A 23,665-nucleotide genomic window follows, 5' to 3' on the forward strand; every position below is an offset into this window, starting at 1 on the left:
ATGAACATACCTACAAATTAGTATGTATTCCTTTATACAAAACACTATTCTCACCTTGCAAAGGCTGTAATGCATGTGGCTTGTACTTGATAATGGGTACAAATGGTTGGTTACTGTTGTTTACTTTATCTTTGAATTTCAGCTGTGGTCGTTGCGTATACCTGGCTGCCAGAAGACGGTAACTGGAACTACTAGTCCCCTGACTTCCTGGACTCTGAAACACCAGGTTAAATTTACAATCAAATCTTAGCGTTAACAAAATTTACAACAATTCCTCACAACTTAAATTCAGTTCTCTTTACAATATTAGTGTTGTCACTGAATGGACTTCAAAATGAAATAAAACACCAGTCCTAAATTTCATCACATTCTTTCCGAGTATAAAATTCACTTTTACTCAAAATCCAGTTTTTAAATATCAAAGTCCCATGTAAGCAAAATCAGTAGAAGTTAAAATTTCATGCAAGTATAAAATTTTATGATACTTAAAGTTTCTCATTCTTGACGGTTTAATGAACTTCTCTGACACAGACTAGACAGTTTTATGAATTTCTCTTTCATGGTCTTTACAGTTTTATGAATTTCTCTGTCACAGTCTAGACAGTTTTATGAATTTCTCTTTCATCGTCTTTACAGTTTTATGAATTTCTCTGTCACAGACTAGACAGTTTTATGAATTTCTCTTTCATCGTCCTTACACTTTTATGAATTTCTCTGTCATAGTCTAGACAGTTTTATGAATTTCTCCTTCATCGTCCTTACAGTTTTATGAATTTCTCTGTCACAGTCTAGACAATTTTAGGAAATGACGACTATGAGTAGGTGTTGCTTCCATACAGTAAACTGAGGTGACAAAGATGTATACAAATATATCTGACAGGTTTTGAAACATCCATAAATGTGTGTCACATTGTCTACCTGCAAAACTTTGATATTAAATAATCACTGCTTTGTGCACAATAAAACAAGATTCCTTTTGTTTATAAAGCAGACATTTGTTTCATTTTTTTTAAAAAATCATCACACTCAGTTAAACTGAATTTGGTAAAACTGTTTTATTAGTGAAATAATAATGCTGTGATTTCAATGCAAGCAAGTGAAACTTCTGCTCATCCTTGAGCACATCTTGAGTGCCAATTCATGAATTTTAAATACACTACAAACTTTGAACTCACACCTCCATAACAATCCATATCTATCAAACAAAGCATGGAATTCACCAGGTACTCCTTTTGCTTGATTGGCTCGCTATCTTACCAAAATCTGTGAATGACCTGGATAATTTAAGGTAATTTAATTGTTACTTACATAATCATATTTATAACAGTGTTTGACTGGTCAATTGAAATGAGTTGACCTGTCACATAACTGTGACCACTAGCTCTTACACATGTAGGATTTACATGCCTTTTAATTTCTATTTTATTCCCTTTATTTGATTTGAATCAAAAGAGTAATTAATGTGATAATACAAAGCAGGTTTGTTTTTAACTGGAGTGTAACAATGCAACAAATACATCTGCAAACTGGATATCAACACAATCAGCTGTTAATTAGGTTCTCACAGAAACACCTGTGGACCCAGCTGTGATGGCAGGTTGACATTCTTCATGTCTGAATACAAGAAGACATAATGTCTTTATGACATCTAAACCGAATTAAAATGTGTCTAAAACACAACTTTCATTGCTATTTATTTTTTAAAGTGTTGCCACAGGTATGCAATAGTCACAATATCACTAAGCAAAATTTTATCAATGATTGTTATTTACAGTGTACTGAGAATTTAATATTTTTAAAAAGAAAATGTAACAAAATATGGGACTTCATAATATAAGTTGAGAATTTCATGATGTTGTTTCAAACTTCCGAACACTAGCCAACGTTATCAATTATAAATTGAGCAATATATCAGGGTCTCCTTATTCAATTTGTATCACAATTTTCTTCATGTTCAACAAATAAGGGTTTTGGCATTGTATACTTTAAAAAATGGGATCCACACCTGCCCCAGCATTATAAGTAGATTCATGAGTTATCCGGCACAAGTTATCAAGGGAGAGCAGTGTATGGTAGGTATCCCTCTCTAGATTTAGGGACCAATGACTATACACAAAAACATTAATTTTATTTAAAAATTTAACCAATATCTTCAAATGACCTCAACTTTCCATCAAAGTAAGGGTTGGGGTGCAAAGACTTGAAAAGGCCATGCCTAATTATCCTACTAATACTCTGTAAGGGTTTGAAACATGTGGTCAAACAAAAGAACAAAAAAAATTAACAATTTTCAAATGAGTCTAACAATGTCTGGAAGAAAACAGGGAGAGGGAGGGGGTGTGGAGCTGAAAGTTTAATGCATATTGATTATATGGTTCATGTATAATAGCAATTTCTCAAAGTGTCTGGTTGACAGGCACAACCGAATGTGATGTAATTTTATATTATTACACACAAAATGAGACGTGCCTTAGTAATTAGGTGTTCTTATCTTAGGTGCCCGTTTGAGAAGCTAGGGACTCAGAATGGCAGATATGGAAGTACAAATGTTTTGTGACATCACGTGAAAACAACGGATATATACACACACACACACATGTATGTATGTATGTATGTATGTATAGAGAGAGAGAGAGAGAGAGAGTTGTCTTGCCTAGATGATATACTGTGTGTTACTGTAAAAATACATATATATATTCGCAACTGGTGGAGGTGGGGTTAAGAAAGTAAACTTAGCACAATACATACCACTCTTTCAAGTAACTGATCATTTGAATTAATCAGGATGTCGAGTTTCTTCTCAAAGTCCACACCCTGTTTGGAATGGGCAATGTTCCCCTTGACGTTTTGATGCTTCATCAAACTTTGCATTCTAAAGAATAAGATATCATAATACTAAAATAAGGTCAAACATGATTTTATTGAAACAGCTGGAGTGGATTTTATAAACTAGAAGTTGTTGTTGTTGTTGTAGGGTTTAACGCCAATTATAAACTAGAAGTCATTTTATGCCAGTAAATATAAAACAAAGAGGCTCAAGTGTGTCTGATATTTTGCCACTCTGAACATATTAAAACTGCAATTAAAGTCAGTCATCTTCTCTCTCTCTCTCTCTCTCTCTCATATATATATATATATATATATATATATATATATATATATATATATATATATATATATATATATATATATTAGGGCTGTGCCAAATAGTGGTTTTAACTATACGGCCAAATATGAATAACTATTCAGTTGAATATGAATACAAATAGTGAATGAATGTTCCCAAAAAATAATTTAATTTTTTCAGCAGGCATTTTTTTCATAAGCGTATGAACTTACAAGTGCATGCGAGATTACTGCATACAAATAAAACACTTCTGTTAAAAAAAGATAAAATTTGAATACCATCGTGCCAATATACAATAAACAAACAAACAAAAACCCAACTGATTACCCTTTTCCAACTGAGTGGAGTGTCTATCTAGACTTTCAAATGAAACCTGATGGAGGAAGAACCAAGGAAAACCGCAGTAAACACCACTGACAAATGAGAAGGTACGGGCAAGCTTTCTCATATTACCCACATCAGCTGAGCCCAAGACTTGAATCCATGCAGACGAAGGTGTGATGTGATGATTTGTGAGCACCAATAACCAGTGTAAATGGAAAATGTGTTGGCAGAAACTAAATGAGAACACTTTATAAATAAAAAAAGAAGCTAATTCTGAACAATTGCAGAAATAGAGAGTTAAAGATTTCAAAACTGTTTTATACTGATGACATGTACTGGTTTTATCTCCATAAAAGAAAGCATGGTAAGCTTAAATGTAGTTAGTAAAATGAATGAATACATTTTTTATTATTGGGTCTTAAAGAAAATCAAAATTACTGTTACAATTTATTTTCAAAGGTACAAGTTTACATCCTAAGAAAATGAAACTTTTCCTATATCACCAGCAAAATGAACCATTATATACCATTATATACCCTACAAAAAAAGAAATAGTCAACTTTGCACTATGGTACAAAGGTACATTACAAATGAACAAAATGTTGGTAAGATCCAAAGCAAATATGGCAAGACAACATAACTGACAGAAAGGCAGAGGTCAAATACATTCACTATGTGATTACCTCAGTCTGGAAAAAGATAACTGCGCATTTCCCTTTTGGTTGGGTATATTTGCACAAGTGTCATATAACACAGTTGAGGGAAAGAGTCTACTCTTTTGGCTTTTTTTGTGATTTAAAGTGGAGAGCATATAGACCCTAGTATGATGGTACATGATGTGACATCTGGTTCGAGTCCATGCTGGTCACAGTCCATGTTTATCAAGTCAAAATAATGTCAGAGTTTATTCTATTACAGATCTGCCAACCCTGACGAGTCCGTCTTGGTAAGGCAGGTGATTGTTTTCCGTAAGATTGACCATTTTTCAGTAAGGTGTAACAAAATATCAATAACTGCTATTGTAAAGCTGGAAAATGTAATTAAAAGTTTGATGTATCAACGATAAACATTATGTTCAACTGAAAAGTTTGTAAAGTACACATACTTTATTTACCACTGGTACAGTTGCACAAACTCTAGTTCCAAGAGCTATGCAGCTCAATGGCTTGTTGCTATTTCTCAACTTTACATAATTTTTGGAAATTCTTTTCCATTTCACATGAAGAAGGCAATCACATTTACTGCCACGAGATATACTCAAATTGGCATGTCCAATAAGCGTAATTGTGTCCTTTCCAACTTTTATTCACAAGAATCTAAATAATCCTTTTTATTCTTCTGTGTTGATTATTAACACTTTTCTAGAAGCTTATTTTCCCTTTCGTATTAATGCATCACTTTCTGGATGCCATTTTAAAAATATTCTACAATCAACAGCTTGATCATGCAGATGCTTCGCATGAACAAATAGGTGCGGTTTCAAGCGTCTGGGGTGCTGCTGTAAAGTTAGTCTGGTTCCCTGACTAATTTCACTACATCTAAGATGAAACCCGGTTTGAAATAGAACACAGATGAACCAATTATCCGGATTTTTCGGCAACAGTCATTTTTCCATAGTTTTTGCTAGTATGATGTAAATTCATATTTTAAGGATAATTTTCATAAGACTTGCATCAAAACTGTAAGAATTGGCAGGTCTGTCATTATGTTGTTCCCACTTAGCAACATAATGCAGGTCAGCAAAATAAAGTTAGAATTTTTATTCTATACATTAAATGACTTTACATGCCAATTTATAGGAATATAATCAAACTTGTTTCATGTGATACATTTTGTAGTTTTGTACATGATCACCTTTTCTGACATATATGTTTTGGAGAGCCTTGAAAGAGAAACATCTTTAGATTTAGAAAATGCACATTTTATAATCTAAAATGTTCTTTAATTCCATTCAGTAACGGTCATATGTGAACCTTGAAAAAATTAATTTCATCCTGGAAATACCTGGAAATTTATCTTTAGAAAAGCATATTTCATCACATCTTTGACACCTGTCACTTATATGCCAATGCAGTGACCAAATGAATTAAAACCCCCAAAACAACCCAAACAAAAACATATCATGTTTTAGTCATTTACTAGCATATATGAATGTGTCAGGCATGTGTTATTACTTTTTGTAAGAGTGCGAATCATCCTATGATTTTCATGAGAAATACTATAAAATTCCATCAATGCCTAATTATTGGCAAAATAAATTAATTTTTATTAAATGTATTAAAGTAAAACTCAAGATAAAAAGTGGCATAACCTGCATACCTTTACAAATTTTCTTCATACAGGTTTTCCAGAGAGGGACATTATTCAAAAGAGCTGACAATAGTGTGCCAGATATACATGATAGTTTTGAGTTCTTTAAGCTTCTGAAGAAAGTTTATAAACTAAGGACTTTCTTGTTCTGGTAATGGATTCTTTTCCAAACAAAGAAGAATTTTTAAATATCACACATCTGATGAACAAAAACCATCACAAAACTTAAAGAAGATGCTACAGCTGCTGCAGCTACTGTATAATGCATCATTTGCTAGCACAAGGTTGACGAAAATTAAAACAGGTAAAAGGAAGCTAGCTCTGCAGACTAAAACTTTACCTTTATTAAACTGCCATCTCTTCATCACCATGGTTTAAAGGATGGTGAAAAGAAAGCACTCTAAATTAAATGGCAACATTTCATATCAACTGAGATCTGAAGCTACTCCAGTCATTACTATTTACATCTTATTTTCCTCCTCTTTGATCGTCATTTGCCCAGCAAGTTTTAGCATCCTTTCAATAATCTCCCAAAGGCAAGTCATCTTGGGGAACTCATTGTCCACAAGGTTCACCAAGTAGTAGTTGTCATGTATGTTCTGGATTATGTCCCTTGACTCTGAGCCCTCTGGATACAGCTTTCCCCAACCCTCAATCCACAGGGCAAATGCCTCATCCTGTCAGTTAAGTAAAGAATAAGAGTACTTAATATAAATATAAAAAGGTATTTGTACCTCTGATCATCACTTAGAATATTTTTCTACCGAGTCTGACACTGTTCTTTTCTAAAGTGGACGTAGAAATTAACTCAAAATGAAAAGAAAATAAATCCCATTTTTAATCTATAATTAAAAAAGATCTTTAGATCATCACTGGACACTTACAGAAATTTTTAAGGGAAAATCCAAGCTAAGGTATGTACTCAATCAAAAGATATCATTTTATTTGTCACAAAAGTTAGGCGAAATCATTCTTAAATTCCTTAAGTTCTCAGACACACAAGGTTTGCCATTTCTTAGCACCGTCAGGTTAACTGAACATAACCAGACTGTACTGCATGTCTGCATGAGAGAAAACGTGTATTCTAGTCTGCAAATACCAGTTTTAAAAAAATATCAGAAATGTTGTTCTATAAATAACAAACATAAAAAGAATGAAGAATTGATAGCCACAAATTTCATCTAATTCATTGTACCTATACCCATTAAAAAATTAAATCTATCATGCTTATGAAAGACATAACAAGACAGCAACACATTCCGTCCTTGACCAGTCTGTTGAGATTGAACACAGGCCTACTCACACAAAAAAAATATACCAGTATTAGTATTTGAGTATTATTCAATTATAAATTAACTGATCTATTTCAAAATATCTTTTTTTTAAACTGCTGCCAACATTTATAAAATTCCGATTAAGAAAAGTGGTTCTCACACGGAGTTTGTATAAATATGTGAGAAGTAGAAACGATTTACAAATATACTTATGCATACATATTTTTTTAAATAAATATACATCTTAATACATTCAGCCTGCATAAATGTAATAAATACACAACTATATAAGCAATGTGAGGAATGTAGAATTGAATAAAAATATGTACATCTCAACATGTACATCTCAACAATTACAACCAATGTGATGTGCCAGTTTGATATTACTAGAAGAGAAAGGAAATTAGTTTAGTTCTCATAGTACCAGTATAAAAACAACAGGGCATATCCTGTTATAATTAAACATCAGCTTTTATCTTGCTTACCTGGATGAACTTTTAAATTTTGTTACAGGAACTTGGAATTTAATGAGGACTAAGACATCAATAACATGTATGAAGGTCAGTTTTCCTTTCTGAAGTTTCAAATTACAAATGTCTGGTACGGATACAACAAATCTTTTAGTACATCTAAAGGTATTGACATTAACATGACCTCTGTAAGTTGCAGAGAGATCTTTATCTGAGAAGGAGTTCAACCTCTAATCACCCCTCTTTTGAATGCAGAATGATATTTTATAGACTTGTCCATTAATAATCAACTCTTTAAATCATTTCTACAAAAAATGAAGGATCAAGTTCAAACCCTCCCAATGAATGACCCCTCTTCTGAAGATAGTACGACATTTGGTGTGCTCTATCATACTTCTTGAATAAATCTGTGAGTTAATAAACTTCAACCCTACCTCCGTCAATGCCCTTACTTTGAAATAAGAAAGCCGTTTTAACATCATCCATTTTCAGTATGGATCAGGCTTATTCAGTGCTTGAGAGAAATATATTAAAAACTTTTACCTTCCAGGATTTGAAAGCAATTGGATCAACCACTGTGGGTTGTATTATCTCCTTCCCTGGGAAGACTCCCCAGGTGACAGCAATTGGTTCATTCTGATCACAGTTTGTGTAGTCAGCCTCACCCTACACAAAAAAAAAAAAAATGCTAATAAATACATAAAATTGGCAAAGCTGTGGGACTGAGCACAAATGACTTTTCAGTTTAATATTGGATCATGTTGTTATTTACATGAAAATTAAGCACGTTACTAAACCAAGTTTATGTAATATTGGCCAATGAATCAACTATCCATAATACTAACCAACTATCTTTACCATCAATCTACAATAATAATAATAATGAGGACTTTGTATAGCACCTAATCTTTAGAAGCTCTAAGTGCTTTACAACCTTAGATAACACCTATAAGATAAAAAACATATAATGATAATATATGATTACAAAAACAAACACCATGAAATTAGAAAACATAAAAAAACATGCTGAGAATTTTTAAGGAAGGAAACATTATTAGGTCTTTAAGTTTGTTCTTGCAGTCAAAATAAGCGAGTTTTGAGAGCCCTCTTAAATGTGATCACTGTCTTTGTGTCTAAGTTCAGTGGGCAATTCATTCCACGTTGCTGGGCCCTAGTATGCAAAAGAACACTCTGTCCATATGACTTTGTTTTCATACTTGGAATAATGAGTATACGATTGTCAGAAGAGGAGCATAAGTATCTTGCTGGTGTGTACACATGGATGAGGTCAGATAGGTATGTTGGACTAGAGTCCGACAGTGAAACATAGCACAGAGAACAAATTTTGTGTCTGTTTCTGGATCGAATGGAGAGCCAGTGTAGGGTACGGAGCTGCAGGGAGGTCTGCTCTGATCGTGGTACTCTAAGTATGATCCGAGCAGCTGTGTTTTGAACTTTTTGAAGTTTCTGGAGCAGATATTGAGATGAACCAGACAGAATTGAATTACAATAGTCCAGTCTTGAAAGTACTCATGAACACACAAGTGTTTTAGTGGCATCAACTGAAAGATATTTGCAAATTGAGCTGATGCGTCTCAGCTCAAGATATGCAGCCTTGCATATGTTCGTGACATGTTGGTGCAATGTGATAGTACTGTCCAGAGTAACAGTTAAGTTTCATACTGATTGTGTGAATTTAATGTTGGTGTTGCTGATATTTATTGTTTCAGGTAAAGGAGACACTGGATGATGATCTACGACACTTGAGAGCGACTGAGTGTACAGAATGAAGAGAACAGGTCCAAGAACAGACCCCTGTGGAACACCACAACATAGATCAACTGGGCTGGAGTGTATTCCATTTGCAGATACAATTTGTGTCCTGTTGACCAAGTAGGACTTGAACCAGAGTAACGCTGTATCATGAATGCCAAATACATGCTGGAGACAGTGAAGTAATATATCATGGTCTATTGTGTCAAATGCTGCAGACAAATCAAGGAGGGTGAGAACTGTAATCTTTCTGCTATCCAACGCAGAGAGAATGTCATTAACTACTTTTAGAAGAGTAGTTTCAGTACTGTGGCAAGGGCGATATGCAGATTGTACATTGCTAAAAAGACTGTTTGAATTCAGATGAGATACAAGCTGGGATAGAACAACCTTTTCTAAGATTTTTATATGAATGGGAGATTAGAAACTGGGCAGTAGTTCTTTAAATTGTTATGGTCTAGTGTTGGTTTCTTCAGCAGCAAAAACACAAGCAATACTTAGCATTAATCTAAAATACTAACAAACTATAATACAGTACTAATGATATATTTATAATACTAACAAACTATAATACAGTACTAATGATTTATCTATAATATTAACAAACTATAATACAGTACTAATGATTTATCTATAATACTAACAAACTATAATACAGTACTAACGATTTATGTATAATACTAACAAACTATAATACAGTACTAATGATTTATCTATAATACTAACAAACTATAATACAGTACTAATGATTTATCTATAATACTAACAAACTATAATACAGTACTAATGATTTATCTATAATACTAACAAACTATAATACAGTACTAATGATTTATCTATAATATTAACAAACTATAATACAGTACTAATGATTTATCTATAATACTAACAAACTATAATACAGTACTAATGATTTATCTATAATACTAACAAACTATAATACAGTACTAATGATTTATCTATAATACTAACAAACTATCTGTACAATGAACTATCTATAATATGTAAATGTTAAAAATACAATGAAACTGAGACATTGACAATGCATGCAACATTTCCATACATAAGAGGATTGCTTTTTTCTTTGGGATACAAATATAAAATGCAGACATGGTGACAACATGAAGCTCAATATGCAATATAAAGTTTGCTGTTAAAAGTAAACACTGATAATCAAGTGGATTAAAGGGTGGGGCAAAACAGGTCAGCTATGAAGCCAGTGGTTGTCGTATTTATTTTTTACCTACAATATTTGACACGATACTCCACACAGTGTGCTTTAAAAAGAATGGGGAGGGGGGGCAGGTAAATTTTGTGATGCTGAAGCACATCATAATAAACACACTCCAGGGGCATCATGAATGTTCCAATCACATGTATGGCCAAATGAGAATAGTTATCTCCCTTTGTCTCTGTTCAATGTTGCAATCGCTCCACTTCAGAGGTTACTATCTCTTCCAATTTCATCATAAGTATATCTTAGTTTCATTTTTAAGATCAATATAACCTGAAGCTGAACCCATAAAACCAAAAGGCAGTTAGACATCAGTGGAAAGGACCAAGAAAATCAATTCAAAACAGAATTTAGCAGCTCCTTCCCTGTCACATGGCATGCTGGGATTGAGAAATGTGCACTCTGTCAGGGACATTTTTATGGCAAGCTTTGACTCAAAAGATCAGGTTGTGCTTATTAAGACATGTGCAGGTACAAGATTATATACCAAGACCAAAAACAAGAAGACAACTCTTCATTTTCATACACCTGATGGTAATCATAATTTTAATTTCATACTAAATCTGACATCTTAGCAATGTACACAACTCAAAGCTTCAACCTCTTTCACCATTAAGTAAATTTTGTGCCACCATGCCCAACTGCCTAAAAAGGTGGGGAAAAAGTAGTGGAAAATAAGGATATATTTTAAAGAAAGACGAGATGAAATTTATGTCAATTATTGGGAAAAAAATAAGACCTGGATATGACTTACCTTCATTACTGTTGTAGCTGTTTTGGGTTTAACATCATTTTCAGCACAAGATATTGTTATATAAGATTGCTAGTATAACTGATTGGAGAAAGAACCCAGAAAACTCCTGGTAAGAACCATCTACCCATGGAAAGATATTGGCAAGTTTCTCACATATCCACATTGGCAGAGTCTCAGACTCTAACCTACATGGACATAGGTAAGACGGTACTGATTGGTAAAGGTGAGTGCTTTAGAACACTCTGTCACCTGGGGCCACACTTACCTTTGTAAACTTAAAGAAAAGCATACGCTTATATATTACACATATGCCTCCACTTCATTAAACACCCCGCTCCACTCCAGACAGACCATATCTGAATATGCTTCAATATGGCTATTCATATCATGTCTAATCAAGTTGCAACATAAAATTGACAAAAAGGGAGGGGGATTGGAAGGGCCATTTTCAGGAATAAGTAGGGACAAAGTAGAAAGTCTGACAAAAATAGAAAAAAGTAGAAAATTGAGAAAAAAATAGGGCTGCTGGAATGACTATATAGAGTTACTTTACATAAAGGTTTATTAGTGAAGACCAACTGCAAAATGCACAACCCTGATCTTCCCTCATATAATGCAGAGGCAGATCCAAGTCTATGCAGTTTGTTAGGAATAATCACATAACCTGATCTGCTGGATCATTATGCATTGGCAGATCAGAGTCTATTTGCTTGCAGTTGGACTGGACTAAAAGGGAGAATATACTGTAAATGCCAGTATTTCTAAAAGCTGATTTCTACAAAATGATATGGTCAATACCAGTTTTTATTTCAAACCAAACAATTTGTCACTAAAGCAAAAATGCTACAACTGATCAAAGAGGAGTATGCAATGCTTTACATACTTTGTCTAATGGCAGATGTCCAAAATTAACTAATGTTAGGTTATTATTTTATGTTTATGGTAAAAGACATACATGTACCAACAGTCAATTAAAATTCGAACATGACTGATAGTTTGTGTACATTTCTGAGATGTCTAATGACAGTTGTCCAAACTTAACTATTATGGTGTTATTATTTTATGTTTATGGTATATGATTTGTTTATTAAAATTCTAATATCACTGATAGCTGGTGGACCTGACATTATGTCGTATATCCAGAAGAGTAAAAACAATGTGACTTACATTATGGTTGATGATATGGTAGTTCACCAGTGGATACTCTGGGAGCAACTTCTTCAAGGCTTGCACATTCTCCTTATTGGTGAAGAATTCCAAGTAAGCCTGAAATCAGGAAACAGCAATGGAACAAGAGGTACTACCACTGTCAAAATCTCTAAATATCAAACACTGTTTCCCCCAACTTTCATATGGCCTTGGTCACAAATATAATCAATCACTCCAACAACAACTAAAGATCCCACGACGAGAAAAAATGTAAATGAATTACTGATAACACTCGTTTATAAGTTGAGTCAAACTATACACAGATCTGTCAATGAAAAATGTGTTGGCAGATCTGTCAATGAATAATGTGCAGGTGGATCTGTCAATAAATAATGTGCTGGCAGATCTGTCAATGGATGATGTGCTGGCAGATCTATCAATGAATGATGTGCTGGCAGATCTGTCAATGAATGATGTGCTGGCAGATCTGTCAATGAATAATGTGCAGGTGGATCTGTCAATAAATAATGTGCTGGCAGATCTGTCAATGAATGATGTGCTGGCAGATCTGCTGATGAATAATGTGCACGTGGATCCATCAATGAATAATGTGCTGGCAGATCTGCTGATGAATGATGTGCAGGTGGATCCATCAATGAATAATGTGCTGGCAGATCTGTCAATGAACAATATCCTGGCAGATTTGCTGATGAATAATGTGCAGGTGGATCCATCAATGAATAATGTGCTGGCAGATCTGTCAATGAATGATGTGCTGGTGGATCCATCAATGAATAATGTGCTGGCAGATCTGTCAATGAATGATGTGCTGGCAGATCTGTCAATGAATGATGTGCTGGTGGATCCATCAATGAATAATGTGCTGACAGATCTGTCAATGAATAATGTGTTGGCAGATTTGGCTCTATGAAGTTTGTCAGGAGTACTCAGTAGAACAAAAAACACAGACCCTGATCTGCCACTGCATTATGTGATGGTTGATTAGGATTTATATTCTTAGCAATCTCACCTGACTTATCTGCAAGTATATATGGATTAACTTGAACAAATTCAAAAATCATCCTTTTTGAGACACATTTGGTTTTCTCGCAAGTGTGCGCTGACAATTTGACATCAACTCCTACCTTTTGGAATATGTATCCACCTGGATATCCCCATCCCACTTTTAGATCACTGGATGGTGCAGCACTGATGTTTGGCTGAGAGTTGATTGTCAGAACTCCCCGACTATTGATGGAATGCAAGTTTGTAGCAATAATCTGAGTTTCAGGTGACAGCTCCTCATCATCCCAGGGAATTTTTGTCACCTGAAAAGAAGAGGGATTTCAAATACAGTTTATATTGCTCAAATGTTGGAAAACCAATATTTGTCCATACAAATCATTATAAAATGTTGTCATTGGGATCAAAATTTCCAACACAGTCCAAAGAAGTCTGGAAAGTTGCACAGCATCATAGCTGACACCAGTGGAATAATCTGAGGCAGGTGGAAGGTAGTATAATAATGTGCCTTTTCCATAATTATAAATACCTGAAAATCATTTAAAAAATGCCCATTTGTAACATTTCACAGTTAACAATTACTAACCAATATAATTAATCTTTTGCAAAAAATAATGTGCTGATATTCAATTTCTGATCCTGGATAAACCTCCTAGATCCAATAAAACATCTTGGACTTGGATCCTCAAAAAACCTCCTAGATCCCAGAAAAACCTCCTAGATCCAAAATAACTCCTCACTAATCTGAATATGCATTAAAAATATGTTCTGTCGAATGCTGTCTCACCGAGAACAATAAGATGAAGTAGCTTTGTGTTAGTGCATACAAACTGGAGGTACATAGCACTATAATACAAAATATTTAATTCAGTACAATAACTAATGCATAGTCACGTGACTTTCAACAACTTTTTTATGAAACTATAACTATAATGATCCATGTAGTCACCAATAAAAACACAGTCACCCTGAAAACTACTTACATGTACCATGATCTAATGTAGTGGTTCCCAACCCTTTCAAATACAAGGATGCCTTCTTAACTTCAAAATAAATTTCTGGAATCCCACATGCTAATAATTGTGCTTTTAGGCTCCCATTGAATAAAAAAAAAACTGCCAACCTGAACAAGACCTTCTCAGCAAGGCAGTCAATATTTGTCCATAAGCTGTACCAGTTTTCAGTAAGGTGTAACAATATATAATGAACTGCTATTGTCAACCTGGATAACATGCATTTACAAGTTCAAAACTTATGCAGCAGCAGTAAACATCATGTTCAACTCAAAAGTTTATGTTTACTTGAACCCTAATTACTCCAGTACAGTTTCACAAACTGCAGTTCCAAACTCTACAGAGCTCAATGGCTTCTTTCTATCTCTAAACTTGGCATAATACTATCAAAAAATTAAATTACACATGGGCAGTGGTGATTGGAATCATCTTTCCTTCCATGTAACTTACTCAAATCAACACATGATGTCCACTAAACCTAACTGTTCCTCTTCCTGCTTATTCCCCACAAGAATTCCCTATTATTTTTGTGCACCATTAAAACTTTTAAAGAGGTTTATTGTCACCTTTTGTCCCAACATGTTGATTGTTGGATGCCATTTTAAATAAAAATTAAGCAACAGATTTTGAACATGTAGATGTTTTGCATCACAAAATATGCAGTCTAAAGCACCTGTGGCACTCCGATAAAGTTAATCTAGTTCACTGAACCTATTATGAAACCCAGATCCAAATCAAACATGAACAAGTCAGTATCCAGATTTTACCACAAAAAATCATATTTCTGCAATTTCTGTTTTTATTCCACAAGTCCAAATTTTAAGGATCTTTTCCATAAGACTTGTGGCAAAATTGTAAAGGCTGGCAGGTCTCAATAACCCCTGGGCCCACAGGTTGGTAACTGCTGATTTAGTGTACCAGTAAAAGGCACCACAAAAAAAATTCTGGCTCTAAATTCTATTCCATTTCAGTAATTACCTATTAAAAATTTCCTTCCTTTTTCTCTCAATTTCTCACTTGTTCTCAATACAAGTTTCAATTTATAGCTGAATCAGATGTAGGCATTTCTGTAAATTTATTTCTTTAACAAAATATTATCCCTTACATCCTTTATACAAACTTGAAAATACATTATACTAGCAGATGTCAACAAAAATCCAGGTGAAATTTTACAAACAAGACATGTTCCTAATATTTCAGCTGACAAACATGGCATCTGATGCTTATATAAAAAAAAAATCAATAAAATTGTTACACTGAGTTCTCGTTCTTGTGTCACAATGTGACATTGCAAGAAAGACATGGACAGTTCCCATCTTTGTTCCTCTGTAATAATATCAGCTATAGGGAGGTCCCAAGTGGCTGAGTGGTCTGAAGCATTCACCATTACGGATCACTGCCATCTCACCTGTCTGTGTGGGTTTTAGTCTTGGATTCAGCCAATGTAGGTATGTGAGAAAGCTTGCCAGTAGCTTCTTGTGGGTCAGTGGTTCTTTCCGGGTTTTCCAGGGTTCTTCCTCTACCATTTGTGCTGACTGCCATATATAGCCTATCTTAAGCTGAAAAATGGCATTAAACCCTACAACAACAGCTACTTGGCAAGTTGCGTTTTCTAAAATAGGTCAAGCTAGTGTACTTTAAGACTTTATTATGTCCATTACAGTTTCTTGTTTCTTCATCAATTTCAGAACTAGTGGTTGCCAGTGGCAGTAAGAATTCTCAGATGGTGATGTAAAAGGATTGTATTGGGCAATGTAGCATACTGTGGTGAACTTTGCCAGCCTACTAATGGAATTAAAATTCACCTCACCAATAGTTTTTTTTCTTCACCTGCCGTAACAAATGAATACTACTTATTAATACAACAAGACTAATAATCAATAGAGATTCTGGATTTAAATAGTTAGCACTTCTATGATCTTATGTTTTTCAGGATATGACTTTTTGCTTACAATTTATGAATGCATTTACCAAATCTGATGATTGAACATGGAACAGTGCATGAGAAATCTGAGGCAAAAACTTGATACAATGTTTGGATTGTGACAAATAGTTAAATTTGACCCACTTGGGAAAGTAGTACACTTTGACCTACTTCTGTAAAAATGAGAAGTAATTCCTGAAGACAAAAGTACCCATCAAATTTCAAAACAGTCAAGTTTCTGGGAAAATATTCAACACATAATTTTCTATGATAGCTAAAAGAACAATTTTAACATGACTGTTCTAAATGATATTCATTCCACATCTATGCTTCTTCTGCAATAAAAAAAAAAAATCAAACTGGAGGTTGGAACTGACCTTGACACCTTTAGAGTTTGCCATGCTGCTGATGTAGCATGCAAACACATTCCACACATCCCTCTCTGACACCAGCTCCTCACCCCACATCTTCAGTAGATCCTCCTTGGGTGATTTACTCTTAAGGTAGAACAGGTAATAGTCCTTGAGATCACGAAATGCTGGTGCCGATGAATTTCCCCAGCGGCCATTTGGAAACTCATCCCAATTTGATGTTCGGTGCACATAGCTCTTTGGTCGACACCTCCAAAATATTGGCCGAATATCTTCACATGCTCTGGAGTGATTGGCTGTTGTTTTCCATGGCAATCTTCGTGTTTGGTCTTCACACCACATGCCCAGCCTTTTGAGAATTTCTATTGTAGCCACTTCCCTGTTTAATGTGTAGAAATGAATGCCATGAACAAGTCCACTTGCAAACAGATCTTTTATCATGGAAACTGCGTGATCAATGCCAAAGTTACGAATGGCTTCATCGTTGTCCTTAATTGGATTTATTGCATCTATTATTTCCTGGGGAACTTCTAATCGGGACAACTTCACAATATGGCGGAGTGACTGGTAAGCCTGGTAAATTTAAATGGAAAGGTTGATGAAAAACTGTTACATTTTAAATTCAAAGAAAATATTCAGAAGAATCAACATTTAGGTTTCTTTTCTTTCTTCTTATATGTTTGATCTCTACTTATCAATTCATCATCAACCATTAAATAAATTATAAAATGACAAAAGAAAATTACTGTCTGTCCATTACCATCGTTTTTGGTTGTTGAATAAATGGTTTTTGATGCTAACATGGAAATTAATTAGAATCCATAAAAGCTGCAGTTCTTCTCAAAATTATACTGATATAACAAAGATGTTCTTTGCGTGTCCTGTGTACAATTACTAAAATTCACTTGGACTTGACTTTTCAGTCCAAAATCAAAAAGCTTCTTCATTACTTTAAATGCAAGCCCTTCACAAACTTTGGTAAAAGTACACTGTCCAGAACATAGGTTATCAGACAGTGACCTTGATCTTTGACTCCCAAATCAATCAGGCTTCTTTCTTACCCAATGTGCAAGTCATTCACAAGCCTGGTCCAGGTATTTGATGTAGAACTAATATTATGTGTGATGTAGAACTTATATTATAATGTGTGATGCTGAATTCATATTATAATGTGTGATTTAGAACACATATCATAATGTGTGATGTAGAACAAATATTATAATGTGTGATGTAGAACTCATAATGTGTGATGTAGAACTAATATTAAAATGCAGACTAGAGATCTTCTTTCAGTTACAGTGCAAAACATGCGCAAACTTTAGTGAAGGTACATGGTTGACAATTAAAATTTCTGCACAGAAAACACTGATCTTTCAGTCAGTTTTCTTGACCTTTGACTTTTTGACCTCAAAATCAAGTCATTTTCCTTACCTTCAATGTAAATTGTCCACTGCCTTGCTCCAGGTATGTGAGGTAGAACTAATGTTAAAGTGTACATACCACTGTATTTGACAATATTCATTGGCATATCTGTCAGCACAAAATCAATATGCTTCTTCTTACCCAAAATGGAAGTCATCCACATAGTCTGGTCCAAGCATGTTATGTAAAACTAATGTTATTGTACTGAAACCATTTCAATTCCTTCTGTCAAGGTCACCTTGACATTTGAGATTTTGAACACAGAATTAATTGCTCAGTGTAGGTCATCCACTGTTTTGATAAATGTAAATGTTGGAGATTTCTAGGTATTATGCAGGAACCATTTGCTATTTTCAGTCAATGGAACTAGACTGTCCCTCAACTGTTTGTCTGGCCAAAAATAAGTCCCAGGAATCTAAGAGAATTTCTTTCTTTTGACTCTGAAACATTCAAACCATCCCCGATACTCTGGAGTGAAAATAAGGTTTTTAAAATGATCAATGTGGGGGCCATATTGGCTGTAAGATGTGCACCATTTTCATTTAGAACCAACTAGATATAAGAAGTCTTTTGCTGAAAATTACTGGTCAATAAGACAAATCCCATCAGAAGAAATAGTGAGAAGATTTTCAAGGTGGCTGCCATGGTGGCCATATGGTATCTCAGGCTGGCATCATTTTCATTTGCGACCAAAAAGTCTTCCATCCAGGAAAAGAAAGAACAATATTGTCAAGGAGATTGCCATGTTGGATGTCAGGTTGGTACCAGTATATGTAGGATCTGATATCCATCACAAGAAGTCTTTCAAGTGAAAACCTATTGCTGATATAACCATCCATTCAGCATAAGAAGTGACAAGATTTTCAAGATGGCCAATGTGGCAGCAATATTGTACAAGTGGCACTATTTTCATTTAGGACCAAATAGACATTGCGATGAATGTGAGTCAACTTTCACAATAATCCTCCAAGAAGTTTAGAAGCAACGATAACAAGCCATCCTACAGATGTATGATGGATGTCATACGACAGAACATCCCAGAAGCTCTTCTGGTCTATGACCAGGAAAGCTAAAAACCTGAATCCTATACAATATATTTTGTGTTTTTCTTAGATATGGCTAGAAGTGGTAAATTCCACAGATTGTGTGCAAAATAAGCACCTAAATAAAAGATACTGAAGGAATAAAAATCTATCACCTGTATTGGTAATATTCCTGGAATTATGGGACAAGTGATGCCAATATCCCTGCAATCCCTAAGGAATTTGAGGAAAGTCTCTGCCTTGAAAAAGAGTTGGGTAATGATAAAATCAGCACCTGCATCAACCTTCTCCTTCAGGTGCCTCAAATCATCCGCATAGGAGGTACATTCAGGGTGACCAGTGGGGTAACCTGAAACAGAGGGGTACATAGGGCAAAATGTCGCACTCTAATATAACAAGCAAAATTAGACTAATCCTGTTGCATCACTGCCCTGTACCATGTAACACTACAATTTTTCTATAAAATCTGACTATCCTTCTGTAGTTCTATCATTCCAAATGGCCAAAAGGGTGGCTTGAAGAACGGAGGTGTCATTAACTTACCTGTGAAAACTAAAATATGCTACTGAATCTTGTGTTTGGAATATTTCTGTCTTTTCCTGAAAAGAGGGGATTGAAACCAAAGTTCATATTTTGTACACAAAGTAATATCCTGGGCCTGAAAAATTCATTTCCATCTCAGTGGTCCCATATAAGTAGGACATGACACTGTCCAGTTCCTCGTAAGCCAATTAATGGTCCCATATAAGTAGGACATGACACTGTCCAGTTCCTCATAAGCCAATTAATGGTCCCATGTAAGTAGGACATGACACTGTCTAGTTCCTCATGAGCCAATTAATGGTCCCATATAAGTAGGACATGACACTGTCCAGTTCCTCGTAAGCCAATTAATGGTCCCATATAAGTAGGACATGACACTGTCCAGTTCCTTGTAAGCCAATTAATGGTCCAAAAACTAAAAATGACAATTCGTTGAACTCATCTAGATGTTTGGTTTTAGCTGAGGTTCAAGAAAAAAAAAAAAAAAAGTGAGGGTGAAAGTTAGTAAGCAACTTCAAACAAAACAAGAGGATGCCATGATTGTAGGACATCAAAAAACTGAGAGGAGGTGGGAGGGCAATGCAATTATTTAATGGGTTATAATTACAATGGGAATAACTGTCAATCAAGAGCTTGTCTAATGAAGTTGTTCACTTTTTTAATAAATTACATTTATTTTCAAGAACACATTTCCATGAAGAATCAACAATTGTCATGTGTACATGAAAAAAATGCACTTGTCACTGCTTTATGTTATTGATTCACAACAAATGAAGATTCAGTAGCTCCAGTAGCCTAAGTGGTTTGAGCACCAGCCTTGGATTTGGGAAGTCATGGGTTCGAACCTCGGTTGAGTCATTATCAAAGACTTACAAAAATGGTACTAACAGCTGCCTCACTTGGCGCCCAGCATTAAATGGTTAGTGTTAGGACTGGTTGGCCTGGTGTAAGGATAATGTGACTGGGTGGGACATAATGCTACATGTAGCATGATGCCCCAGTGCTAAACATCACTATAAACTGCCACACTGCAGACATCGTAGCAATATGGCATAAACATTGTTACAGCTACATTTAAAATCCAAATGACACACACACACATGAAGATTCCTTTTTTCCCCAAACTTGGGACATTTATTTTGTGAAACAAATATCAATGTCAACACTTAATTTTTAAAATATTTGATCTATTAGTAGAATACTATTGCCATGATTTCAGTGCAAGTAATAGTGAACTTCTTCTTATCCTTGAGGAAATCTCTGAATACCAATTCAGAAATATAAAGTTAAATAATGAACCATATCTGCGAAACAAAGCTTTTATTCACCAAGTACTTATTTTGTCTGGTTGCCTTGCTACCTTTGATTACATTTTTGAATGAGTAGGCCAAGTTAAGATAGTATTTAAGATAATCATATTCTTCTTGGCATCCGTCTGTCTACAGGAGACGATGGCGTAGCTCCAAAGTAAGCTTTTGTCTATCCTTCTTTCTAGCTCTCTTTTCAGCTTGTTTTATTCTTCTCTCTTCCTCTGCGTTTTGAACTCCCTGCCTGACAGGACAGATAATCATATGTGCTCAATTAATCAATTGAAATGAGTTGACCCAACACATGACCACTGGACCACATGTCCACTAGCTCTTACACTGGCAGAATTTGCATGCCTTTTAACTTTTTTCTTTTTCCACCCTCTTTATTTAACAGAAAAGACCAATTAACACGATAATAAAAAGATGGAACCAAAACACGAATTTCACTTGACAAAACATTTGAATTGGTATGTATTTATGACAGAAGGCATTAGTGACATTTTCATTGATTGAAATGTTGTCAAAATATTGTTATTTATAGTGTACTATGATAAAAATGTTGCTTGGAAAGAAAATGTAACAAAATAAACTGCTTATTAATAATTGAGAATTGCATGGTATTGTTTCAAATTTCCAGGTACTAACCACCATTTTCAATGATAAAATAATCATTATATCAAAGTCTCATTTACCAATTTTGATCAATTTTCTTTACAACCAAACAATAGGAGCAAATCTTTTTGGTATTTTCTTTTTAAACAAAAGAAACTGAATCTCCATATTAAAGGCAGGTTCATGAGTTTTCTGGGTGAAGTTATCAAAGGAGTGGTTTAATATGTTACAATTTCAACTAGTCACTATCAATCAATCAACTTCAACTTGCACCAGTTCATTTTCACACTTTTAAGGATCAAACACCACATATGATTTAATTTCTAACTGGGCCATACTATAAGATCACATGGCCTTGCAGCCTGATGAGGTAAAGAGAGGAATCACAGATATTCTTCATAAATACCTGTCTCTTGTTCATTCATGAAAATTCAAAAAACACATCATTATCACAAGTACCTGCTTCATGGATTTATTTATTTCTGCAATAAATACTCACTTTTCCATGAACACATCCTTTACATGGGTTATAGCAGAGTCAGACTAAAACATAATTTTCTACAACTAGCTTGTCCACTGAAATAACCATGTCCTCTCCTACTCAGGTCCTGATTATTCTAAGGATTAAACAAAGTGTAGAAAAACTGCAACAGTCTGACTTGTTGACAACTGATTCAAAGTATATAATACTGGAAAAGTGAATTTATTTATTGCATAAATTATTCAAAGATGACCCCACTGGCTGTCATCATTATCACCATGCCCTGCTCTGAGCCTCCTGTAATGGGATGTGAATTCAAGCAACGGTGCCTTTACAATTTTTTGTATGCATTCAAGTCAAAATTTTTTCTAATATGGAAATAAACCGATTAGAGCTTTGGCTGAAAGTTTCATCTTTTCTGCTAGACAATTTTTTTTATACATGAAATAGCAAAATAAATGGAAAGATATCCCTTCCAACACTCATTTTAGGTAGTAGAACTTGGTCTATTTACCTGCTACACAAATATTGAAATAATCTCCATACTCCTTCCTGATGAAACGCACCATATCAGCAGCATAATTCAATCCACCCTCAACAAATGTCCATGTCTCAGAACCATCTGCAGGATCTGTGGAGATCAAACACACAGTAATGTCACATTCATTTTTTAATTGATCAATTTCTTATAAATTTGTCAAAATTCCTAGATCCAAGTAAACTGCTTCAACAAATCATCAATACGCCTACAAAAAAATAACTATAATATGCCACAAAATGTTTCCCGTTTTTGATTCAATTAAAGATTTGTGAAATGTACAGAATCCTATGTTTTAAATGAACAATTTTTTCATAATTTTAGACAGCCTCTCTGCTCAGCTTTAGAATTGTATAAAGATTCTTCCAAATCCAACTGATTTTACATAAAGCTTGTTAGATTTGCTTCCCCTTATTTTCAGAAGATTCCTGATTCTCATATTCATGGCTATCATACATACCACATACATGCCAACCCCTAGAGAGGTATAAGCATACCACATACATGCCAACCCCCAGAGAGGTGTAAGCATACCACATACATGCCAACCCTTAGACAGGTATAAGCATACCACATACATGCCAACCCCTAGAGAGGTATAAGCATACCACATACATGCCAACCTTAGACAGGTATAAGCATACCACATACATGCCAACCCCCAGAGAGGTATAAGCATACCACATACATGCCAACCCCTACAGAGGTATAAGCATAACACATACATGCCAACCCCTAGAGAGGTATAAGCATACCACATACATGCCAACCCCATGACAGGTATAAGCATACCATATACATGCCAACCCCTAGAGAGGTATAAGCATACCACATACATGCCAACCCCTAGAGAGGTATAAGCATACCACATACATGCCAACCCCATGACAGGTATAAGCATACCATATACATGCCAAACCCTAGAGAGGTATAAGCATACCACATACATGCCAACCCCTAGAGAGGTATA

At 34.8% G+C, this 23,665-nt stretch overlaps 1 protein-coding gene across 4 annotated transcripts in view; it reads right to left on the minus strand.

The window, feature by feature from the left end:
• Positions 1 to 23,665, minus strand: part of LOC149781349 (uncharacterized) — a 93,105-nt gene that overhangs the window by 60,358 nt on the left and 9,082 nt on the right. For all 4 annotated transcript variants that reach the window (XM_089935438.1, XM_089935440.1, XM_089935437.1 and 1 more), the window contains 9 exons: positions 22,672 to 22,788; positions 19,367 to 19,560; positions 16,753 to 17,319; positions 13,561 to 13,743; positions 12,434 to 12,532; positions 8,049 to 8,171; positions 6,227 to 6,438; positions 2,749 to 2,872; positions 55 to 214 (listed from right to left, as the gene is read on the minus strand). In XM_089935438.1, coding sequence (XP_089791564.1) covers positions 55 to 214; positions 2,749 to 2,872; positions 6,227 to 6,438; positions 8,049 to 8,171; positions 12,434 to 12,532; positions 13,561 to 13,743; positions 16,753 to 17,319; positions 19,367 to 19,560; positions 22,672 to 22,788 — 1,779 coding nt within the window. The remainder of the gene's footprint in view (positions 1 to 54; positions 215 to 2,748; positions 2,873 to 6,226; positions 6,439 to 8,048; positions 8,172 to 12,433; positions 12,533 to 13,560; positions 13,744 to 16,752; positions 17,320 to 19,366; positions 19,561 to 22,671; positions 22,789 to 23,665) is intronic.

The sequence above is a fragment of the Sinohyriopsis cumingii genome, chromosome 15 (assembly GCF_028554795.1).
Source record: "Sinohyriopsis cumingii isolate HCF-2022 chromosome 15, ASM2855479v2, whole genome shotgun sequence".
NCBI lineage: Eukaryota > Metazoa > Mollusca > Bivalvia > Unionida > Unionidae > Sinohyriopsis > Sinohyriopsis cumingii.